The sequence below is a fragment of the Pelodiscus sinensis genome, chromosome 1 (genome assembly GCF_052426305.1).
Source record: "Pelodiscus sinensis isolate ZL-2025 chromosome 1, ASM5242630v1, whole genome shotgun sequence".
In the NCBI taxonomy this organism is placed as follows: Eukaryota; Metazoa; Chordata; order Testudines; family Trionychidae; genus Pelodiscus; species Pelodiscus sinensis.
In genome coordinates, this window is record NC_143052.1 from 221052278 (window position 1) to 221063051 (window position 10774).

The 10774-nt window shown below is 47.4% G+C and overlaps 1 protein-coding gene across 2 annotated transcripts in view; it reads right to left on the reverse strand.

Moving 5' to 3' along the window:
- WWC3 (WWC family member 3) overlaps window positions 1-6917 on the reverse strand; it is a 194937-nt gene extending 188020 nt beyond the window's left edge. The window contains exon 1 of one of the 2 annotated variants that reach the window (XM_075915044.2): window positions 6505-6917. In XM_075915044.2, the coding sequence (XP_075771159.1) occupies window positions 6505-6695 (191 nt within the window). In that variant the 5' untranslated portion in view covers window positions 6696-6917. The remainder of the gene's footprint in view (window positions 1-6504) is intronic. The other variant, XM_075915035.2, reaches the window with a different exon arrangement.
- Window positions 6918-10774: the final 3857 nt, after the last annotated feature.

The following is a 10774-nucleotide window of genomic DNA, read 5'->3' on the forward strand; positions in this document are numbered from 1 at the left end:
TTCAGCGGTTACACTGTTACATGCAGGGTGGCAGTTGGCTCCCCAGGCACCAGTGGGCATGGGGAGCTGACTTTTAAGCTTTCTGCCCTGCTCCCCCACCCCCAGTGTATCAGAGGCAGCAGCACAGGGGAAAAGGCGGCTCTTTGGGAACTAGTGCATGCAGGGAGCCAGCTTTTAAGATGGCTCCCTGCACATATTGTGTGCCTGCTTGTAACCATGTACACAGTTACACTTTCGCATCCCTAATCAGGAGTTTACAATCTATGGCCTGGTGTACACTACTAAAGTATGCCAGAATAGCTATGCTGGCTAGAAATATGGTACGCACACACACAAAATCACAGTTCTTGAAGACACTTATGCTGACAAAACTACTAGCACCAATGCTTCTGTCACCTTGCTAATATCATTCAGAGAGGTAGTGTTTCTATGCTGGCAGATGAACATCTGTCAGGATATGCTGCATCTACATTAGGTCAACACAGCCCATGTCTATGCTACAGAGTAAAAGTACAATAGATGCAGATGGAGACCGAGAAACAGATGGGAAGTACAGACTAGTTGAAGATTATCTGTTAACAGGTGAATTTTGAGACTGAGCAGTTGAGAATCCATTTAATACATATCACATTTGTTTTGCAAGGTGCTAAGAAGTCAATATAAAATCAACCCAATGACTGTCAATCAAGGTAGTGACCTATCACAAAAAAAAAAAACACTCAGACTGTTTGGCTGCCTGTGATAAGGTGTGTCCTCCACACCACGGGTAAGAGATGTGCATTAAGCCAGATGGGCCCCATCAACCAATTAAGCAGAAAACAGGTAAGATTCAGGCTCTGTGGAGGACCTAATTACAAGAAAGCTCACCTATGAGGTAACCAGCTGGGCTTCTATAAAGCTAAGAGGCTGGCTGTGGCAACAAGGGGGTAGGCAACAGGGAAGAAGCCTGCAGCCTCTTTCCCTGTGGTAAGGGAACAGGAATGGGCAATAGGAACCCATGAAGAATGGTTTACTTAGTGGGTCTAAAAGGTCTGACTGGGGCTGATAAAAAAGCAGCATGGTGGGTGGTAGTCCAAGGAAGAGAGTGGTAAGATTGGTAGAGTCCCAGACCAACTGTTTGCTATAGGGCACCAAACATGAACCCAGAGTAGAGGAAAGGCTTGGATTCCCCTATCAACCACCACAGAGTGGTTTCGTTAAGTGGATATGAAAACTGCAGGAGTGATATAGTCATGGCAATCAGTATGAGGACTGCCTGATGTTGCAGGTGCAGAAGGACTCAATGTCTCTCCTAGAAAAGGAAATTATAGTTTGAAATGGTGGGAGTGAGGCGTTACAAGGTAGCTGTATTATGACTTGGTGAACAAGAGAAGAGCTATATGGAGAAGGACCAGGAAGGGATTGCTAAACTGACCCAACACAGTCCCCAAAATCACCACAAGGCACCACCCAGCTGTGAGCAGAACCCCATGTGACGCTGACCTTTCATACTTCATCTCCAATATTATTTCTTCTTTTCCTTCCCAGCTTTACTTTACTTTCTTTCCTGTACTAGATCTTAATGTGTTTTTTCCTGAGTGGGGTCTCTCTTTTCAGTCTTCTTCTCCTTCCCTTCCTTACATTTCCCCCTTACCTTAAAAAAAAAAAAAAAAAACCCACACATACCACTCCCTCACACACACAACCTCTGCATACATACTATTTTCCTAGCTTATCTCATCAACCTCTCTCTCCTGCCCACCCTCACTTAGGGATTAATTTGTTAACTATACAGCTGTTAGGAGATTAAATTTTGTACTCCAAGACAGAGAGATATCCCACATGCACTGTCTGGAGGCAATGCCCAAAAGAGCAGCCATGCCCCAAATTGCTGGGAATGGGGGAGCATACTGGAATGCCTAATAGAGTCCCTTATGTGTGCTTGAGGGGGAGGGGCTCCATCTTTCCTATCATTCTCTAGTTAGTAGAGGCTGACAACTTGAGGGGCCTGTGGCTGGGCAGTCAGTATGAGGACTGCCTGACATTGCTGGTGCAGAAAGACTTTGAAAGTCTCTCCTGGAAGAGTATCAGAGGGGTAAGCCATAAGTCTGGATCTGCAAAAGCGACAAGGAGTCCTGTAGCACCTTATAGACTAACAGATTTATTGGCGAATGAGCTTTCGTGGGAAAAGGCCCACTTTGTCAGATGCATGTAGTGGAAATATCCACTAAGTGGGTCTTTTCCCACAAAAGCTCATGCTCCAATAAATCTTTTAGTCTATAAGGTGCTACAGGACTCCTTGTCACTTCTGGAAGAGAAAATTATAGTTTGATCGGGTGGGAGGGATGTGTCACAAGGTAGGTCATGTGATAAAGTCTCCAGGAGTACATCCAATCATAACCGACAAACCTACCTGTGGGCCAATTTCCAAACATTCCTTACTACCGCCTGGCTGCTAGACAGTAAAAATATGTGGAGTGAGTCCTTCCTCCCCAACCCCTCAAAACCTTCTGGCTATTCCCTACCCCCATTCCTAAGTAGTTTCTACTACTTGACTCCTCACCCCAGTTTTCTGTTTGATACCATGGAGGGAGGGAGGGAAGAATGGAGGGAGGGAGAAGTGGTCTAGTGCTGCCGTATCCAATGCTCAACTTGGTGTTAAGCCCCCCCATAAATAAATAAATAAATAGCTAGAGTACATATGCCTCCTAGCTTCTTCAAGCTTTCCCAAGCATTGACAAAGTTGAGGTGACCTGAGTCTGAGGCAGGTCTACACGAGGGGACAAGTTTGAATCAAGATACACAACTCCAGTTAAGTTAATTGCATAGCTGGAGTTGACATATCTTGATTTTCACTTTATACCTTGATTTGGCTAGGACTTTAACAGTGTTCGAAAAAGAGCTAGATCAATGGCCCCCAACGCAGTGCCCCAGCGGGCGCCATGGTGCCCACTGGGGCATTTATGTATGCCCGCCGAGTGACCAGGGCTAGCCCAAGCCATTCTTGCGCCCCAAACCCTAGGCACGTGGTGCATGCGTGGCCGCCACCCTGGGTGCTCAGCGCATGCGCAGCACCTGCCCCGGGTGTGCGGCGCATGCACAGTGCCATTCCTGGGCACGTGGCGCAGGCGCGGCCCCGGGCGCCCAGCAGCCCCAAAAGGTTGGGGACCACTGAGCTAGATAGATTCATGGATGTTAGGTCCATCAATGGCTATTAGCCAGGATGGGTAGGAATGGTGTCCCTAGCCTCTGTTTCTCTGGAGGTGGGTGACAGAGGAAGGATCACGTGAGAATTACCTGTTGTGTTCCCTCCCTTGGGGGCATCTGGCATTGGCCACTGTCAGCAGACAGGATACCGGGCTCGATGGACCGTTGGTCGGACCCACTTATGTTCTCTTTGGCACCATCCCCATAGCAGAAGTCGACAGAAGAAATGCTCATACCATCTTCCTTTACTCCTCATAAGGAGGAGGAGAACTGGCACCAATGGGGGTGTCCTCAGCTTTTGATTTTGCATGTCCTTACTAGACACGCTAAATGGAATGCCAGACTGATCTGTGGAGCATTGATCTGTGGGTAAGTATAGATGGGACCTCACTTGTTCTGTTGCCACCCACTAGACTGAGTAGCAGCAATGAAAATTGACAAGACTGGTCAGTTTTCACTTTACAGAATTTCCAAAGGAACATCTAATCAGCAGCATATTCCAAAGATGTCTGTCTGTAAGATAACATAGCATAGCAGCAGTTTATCCTGAGTTTGCATTTGAAAGGTTATCTTTACAACCACAGGACTAGAATGAAGGCTTAAATTCTACAGAAGTTGATGGCACTGGCATAATATGAATCAACTTTTCTGTCTGCTTCAAGTTAAACCTGTCAATCTCCACTCAAATTATCACGTATTTCTGCATTCTTGGTGAGCCAAAGGAAGATTAAGCACTAATTCAAATTAGTGTTTGAATAACATTATACACTGAAACATTCCTAATTGTTTTAGATAATCAAGGTATAGGATAATTTTGAGCATACTGAAGTAAATTCAGTCATTAATTCGATGGAGTTAGCATAACACTTTTTTAATTCTTTCCTCCACACTCTTATCTATTTGTTCCATATATTCCAAAGAACCATATTGAAAGACTTCCATTACATTTCAGGGGAAAGTGAGGGAAGGAAGGGGGGAGAGAGAGAGACCACTGAGACAAACATACTGGCTTTCAGACAACCCCAAAGTAGAATATTCAAAACTGAAGTTGGTCCATTAAACAACATTATTTCCCCAATCTTGTGTGTCTAATATCCTGGACTGAGACAACTCTAATACCACAGCATATTCAAAATAAATCAACAGCAGCATTAGAGTATACAATCCAACATAGAAAAGTATATTATGTCAATTGGATACACATATACACAGCCAAACAGCCAAAATTGTGTTTCCAAAATTAAAATAGTTAATTGTATAAACAGCATATCTATCTACCAAAGCAGCAATGTGCCATTGTGCAAGAAAAGAGGAATTGCACAAATTATTATTATTACAGTCTTTAAACCAGACTCCATTTAAATGTTTCTGTGGCCTGCTTAACATTCCATGCATATTTCTGGCAAGGTAGCTCTGGCTGAAGTTCAAACTCTCCTTTTCCAACTTTCGTTTACTATAAAAAATTGTTTAATATAGAAAAGTATTCAGCAAACTGCTTCTTATTTTACCCACACCTAAAATACTAACACTTGTGTTCAGTATAACTCTGCATGGAAATTTTTAGAGCAACTCTTCAAAGTGAGTTTGTATTTACCAGACCACATAATCTATAAATGTTATATACTACCATAATCTTTAAACTGTAACAAATTCTTCATATCATTGATGCAAGTTTATAAAAATATATTTAAAATCTATTTTTAAAATGTGATGTTGTTTTCTCGCTCATTAACCAGAGTTCCTTAATCTTATTACATACCACAAAGCCCAAAAGATGTGAAGTCATTTTGTAACAATGTAGTCCAAAGTAATCTGTAGTAGCCCACATATTCTTCAAAGTGTTTAGGCAAAAAATACTAATGTACCAGATTTCTCCCTAAATGTTATCTTCTGATAGATTACCTTACGTTATTTCATAAAGCCTCAAGCAGCTGTGTTTCCAATTTGTTCAAACCAGCTAATAAATCAGAATGGACATGCTACAATGGTATAGTGCATTCGGTACACTGGCATTTGAAAAATGAAAACACACACTCTGGGCTTCTACTTATACACCCCTCACAAAACTATGCATAGGCTCTATCCACAGACAGTGCTGCTTTGTCTGTCTCCTAAAATAAGCTATTACCACTCAAATAATATTTACAAATTGGAAGTAAAAAAGAGACGTTAATACTAAACAGAAATGACTAGGGACCTGATCCTGCAAACACACCCACTTCAGAAGTCAATGTGATTATTCATGCAAGTAAAGCTCAGCATGTGCAAGTGTTTACAGGGACTGAGTACTGTCTGGGGGGGGGGGAGAGAATCTATGCAAGTCAGTCTATCCGCTTTAAGAAACTTTATGCTCCATTTCTTTTAAAAATACAGCTACATCTAAAATAGTGACGATTCATAGGGGAGAATAGGATTTGTTTGGGATTTTTAGAGCAGAGAACCAAAGGTTCCATACAAGGCCCACCTAAGAATATTTAAAACAGAAGAGGCCTATATATTTTTCTGTTCTTCTGAAAGGAAAATAGTAAGTCAAAACTTGAGAAGAAACGTGTTAGGGACCAGCAGCACACTAGTCAAAAAATTACAACTCTGTAACTACACCACAACGCACCAAATAATGTCTGCACTGTCACATTTCAAAGTCAAGGGCTATTTCACCCCACTATGAACACTTAGAAAGGCTTATTTTGAAACACAAGAAATAGTTTGCGGACGTTTGAGATGAGACTAGAGCAAGAAGAGTTTCTTTGACTTCCCAGTGGGAGCTGCGTTTAATATTACTAGGGCAACCCGTTTGACTTACAGAAAGGGCACTAAAGCCTTTAAATACGTTGCGGTAAGTGTCCTTTTGGGATGTTCTTGGCTTGCAGACGTACACCACGGAAGGAGCAAGCCCCCACCAGTCCCCAGATCAATAGCCTCGAGCACCGCAGCCCGGCGGCTCTCTCAGGTGGCTTCAGCCCGCAGTGCTGCCCAGTTTCGCCGCGCGGAACGTCTCTCTACACTCGCCCGGGACGAAGCTGGCTCCGCACAGCCCGGCCAAGGGGTGCCGGCCCCGGCCAGCGCGCACACACCTCCCGGAGGGCTGGGGGCGAGCGGGCCGGGCCCGCTTGTGTCCACCACAACCAAATCCGCGCCGCTGAGGCAGCCTGGCTGCCCGGCCAGGGAGGGAGCACAAGGAGGGGACGGGGACCCGCGAGATGCGCTGGGAACAGGCGGGTTTCAGGCAGATGTAAGCGGGGCTCGCCGGGCTCCAAGCCCGAGTGGCTCCAGCCAGACTCCCCACACCCCGGCCGCGGGTGCCCGCCGGCCCCTTACCTGTCGCGGGGGTCGATCCACGAGGTCTGCCGGGTGTTGTGGTCGATGTAGAAAACGCGCCCGTCGAAGTCTCTCGCCTCCTCCCAGCCCGCGGGCAGCGGCAGCTCCGAGCTCTCCCGGCCCCGCTGCCCGGCTGCCTGCGCCCCCGCCTGCTGCTGCCGCCGCCGCCGCCCGCCGCTCAGCCACGGCATGGCCCCGCCGCTGCCCGCCCGCCGCCGCCCGGCCGCCGCCCGCTCCCCGGCCGGCCCCGGCCCCCCGCCGCCGTCGCCGCCTCCAGCGCTACCAAGCGGCCCCGCGGGGCGCGGGACTCGGGCGGCTCCGGCAGCGCCGCGCCGGGCTCATCCTCCCCCGCTCCGAGCCGGGACCAGCCCCGCCGCTAACCCCGAGCGCCCGCCCGGCAGCGGCCCCGAGCGCCCGCGTCTCCCAGCGCCCGCCCCGCTCACAGCCCCGCCGGCTCCCCCCGCTCCAGCCCGGCGCCTGCCCCGGCCATCTTCCCTGCCTGCCTGCGCCAGGCCCGGCCCCTCCCGGCTATTCCCACGCTGGGGCGGGGCGCGGCGCTTCCCTCCCCGCCTCCAGCCCCGCCGGCCAGACACGCCCCTCCGGCCAGGGCCGGGCCCGCGCCGCCGCCGCAGGGAGCGGGCCGAAGCGAGCGCCTAAGTGGCGCGGAAAGCGGGGCGCTGGGGCTTGCGCCTCACTTCGGGGCCGGGTTCGCGTTACAGCCCCCAGCCCGCCAAGGGAGGGCTGGGCCTGCGGGCAGAAGAGCCGCCCCGTGTGAAAGCGCTCCGCGCCCAGCCCCTTCTGCATCATGTCAATCTCCCCCCTACCCCGTGTGCGCACAGGCCGTGTGAGAGAGTGAAGCACAATTAGACATTTGCATGGAAGCTTGGAGCCTGAGAGAACCTGGGACCAAATGGGTAGCTTAGCCTTAGAGCGTCAAAATCAGTAGCTGTCACTGGTGGGAGCTGACTGGTAGGCATGTGTAGGGAGGCTGGTTTAGCCTTAGGCTGTGTCCAGACTCAGGGTTTTTTCGAAAAAACTTCACCTGCGTCTAGACTGCCGCCGTGTTCTTTCGAAATTAAATCGAAAGAACGCGGCTTTTCTTTCGACGGCAGTAAACCTAATTGCATGAGGAAGAACGCCTTTTTTCAAAAGTGCTCTTTCAAAAAAAGGCGTTCTTGAATGCAAATGGGATTTTCGAAAGAGAGCATCCAGACTGCCTGGGTGCTCTCTTTCGAAAAAGCGGCTTGCTTTTTCGAAAGTTCCGCTTGCAGTCTAGATGCTCTTTTTTGAAAGAGGCTGTTTCGAAAGTATCTTTTGAAAAAGCCTCTTTCAAAAGAGGCTTGCAGTCTAGACATAGCCTTAGAGACAACAGAAGGTAAGAGTTAAAGGCATGCAGTAGAGATCAGCTACACAACATCAATGCAACCTTAACACTACCCTCCCTGGAGCTGGCAATAGCCATGGGTCCAGAACTGCTTACACAGTGTAGTTGATGGATTTCCACTCCATACAGCTGAATGCACATGCATAGACAGTATTAGGTATAGCTGTATTCAGTGGCAGACAGCTGAGGTGGAGAAGCTGATGATAGTGGGGACTCCTGCTACTTGGGTGTTGAGTTCTTCTCCCTTCCCTCATTTGTCTTCATTCTAAACAGTGCAGTGATCTGATCCTCTTTGATCAGCATGCCTCATTTCAGGGCTCAACGGTGGTGTATTAGTAGGCATGCACAGGAGTTTCCTTGCCATGGGGGTTGCCAGCAGTGAGACAGGTTTAATAAAGTTAATTGATGCTGTCAGATGGAATGCTATCAGCATTTAGCAAATGTGGGGATGTTTCTGTAGAGCAGAATCAATGTTTCACAGTAGCATATGTGGAGGCAGCTCCTGTTAGTACATTTTACCTAACATAAATGGTGTACTTGCAAACAATCAAGCACCTTGTTCCTGGAGTGTTCTGCACTATCTACAAATGCAGAGAGCTAGTAAGGGTGTGTTGGAGCATCACTTGGAGTTAAGGCTGTGTTAGTATGTATTTTAACTCATGTTTCCAACTTCCAGAACTTTGCTTTATTTGAACTCTTTATTTCCTGGTTTTTAAAGAGTTGAATTCAGGTAAACTTACTAGAGAAGGGCACAAGGGACCACCAAATCAACTTTAAATCTAGCACCTCCATATATCATACCCAGCCTCTGACTTCTTCACCTTGACTACTCCCAGTGCAGAATGCGGTGGCTGAATGTTAGGCCCTTTCCTGTCTCTGCCTCATCTCCATGTCTGTCAGCCTAGTACAGTGTGCCTTTCCAACCTCAACCACCAGCTCCACACTGAGACAGGCAACTGTAGTGTATGGAACCTGCTTGTGAAGGATTCAGGGTCAGGGACAGACAAAATCAGTGAGGATGTGTTATGAAGAGGAGACAGATATCATGACTGGCATGGATGGTCCAGGGGTTAGGAATTGAAACTTGGATCCAATTTGCTGCTCTATGACAGACTTGACAAGGTCAGTCTCCCTGTGTCAAGTCTCCCCATCTATGGGAATAATAGCATTTCCAACTTAAATGGTGCCGCAAGGGTCTGTTTTGGGACCTGTACTGTTCAATATCTTCATCAATGATGTAGATATTGGGATAGAGAGTACACTTATTAAGTTTGCAGATGATACCAAACTGGGTGGGGTTGCAACTTCTTTGGAGGATAGCAACATAATTCAAAAGGACCTTAGCAAGTTAGAGAAATGGTCAGAGGTAAACAGGATGAAGTTTAATAAAGAGAAATGCAAAGTGCTCCACTTAGGAAGGAACAATCAGTTCCATACATACAGGATGGGAAGCGACTGTCTAGGAAGGAGCATGGCGGAAAGGGATCTAGGGGTCATAGTGGACCACAAGTTGAATATGAGTCAACAGTGTGATGCTGTTGCAAAAAAAGCAAATATGATTCTAGGTTGTATCAACAGGTGTGTTGTAAGCAAAACTCGTGAAGTCATTCTGCCGCTCTACTCTGCACTAGTTAGGCCTCAGCTGGAGTACTGTGTCCAGTTCTGGGCGCCACATTTCAAGAAAGATGTGGAGAAATTGGAAAGGGTACAGAGAAGAGCGACAAGAATGATTAAAGGTCTAGAGAACATGACCTATGAAGCCAGGCTTCATGAACTGGGCTTGTTTAGTTTGGAAAAAAGAAGATTAAGGGGGGACATGATAGCGGTTTTCAAATATCTAAAAGGGTGTCACAAGGAGGAAGGAGAAAATTTGTTCCTCTTGGTTTCTGAGGACAGGACAAGGAGTAATGGGCTTAAAGTGCAGCAAGGGAGGTTTAGATTGGACATTAGGAAAAAATTCCTAACTGTCAAGGTGGTCAAATATTGGAATAAATTGCCAAGGGAGGTGGTGGAATCTCCCTCTCTGGAGATATTTAAGAACAGGTTAGATAGACATCTGTCAGGGATGGTGTAGACGGAGCTTGGTCCTGCCTTGAGGGTGGAGGGCTGGACTCTATGACCTCTCGAGGTCCCTTCCAGTCCTATGATTCTATGAATTCTACCTACCTTAGATGCACAAACAGGCTGTTTGAAGGGTTGTATTGCCGTGGAAATGGTAACAGAGTGAATCGGTACCCAGGAAATTTGCCTGCTGAGATAGCATGCTTAAAATATCTAAGGATCCAGAATTTGGATTCCCCTCATAGCCTTCCTAGAGCTGGTAATAGCCATGGGGCCATACCTGTGCACTCCCACACACGTTTAGTGAGTGCCACGATGGGACATAGAGCTGGCAAACATGGCATTTCTGAAGAGATTCTGGCCTACAGGCTATGTTGAGAAACAAACAACCCCCACATGAGGGGTTCTGCCAGGTGTGAGAAAAGTGAGAAGCATAGAAAAGATCTCATTTGCCTGTCAGTTACACATCTAAAACCAGGGACTCCCTCAGCCTTTAACAAACACATGCACAAGATGCCAGAGCCAAGACCTTCTCAACCACCCCAAGAAATCTGGACAGAGAACCCCTCAGCTTCTGAACAGAAACACCACTCCTGAGAGGCCAAGCCAAGTACCTCCAATCTTCAATTTCCCCATTCTCCTGCCAGTTCCAGGGATAGGAGAGAACTCAGCACCTTGGATCTGATGGTTGTTTCTAAGGAGGAGAGAGAAATCAGGTAACAACACTAAAATTTAATAGGAGGGGAGAAGCATCTTAGTCTGTGAGTCACGCTCCATTCTATGCCCTTCTTTCCTTCTGTGTTATGGCTGTTCTTCAAGTTAAGG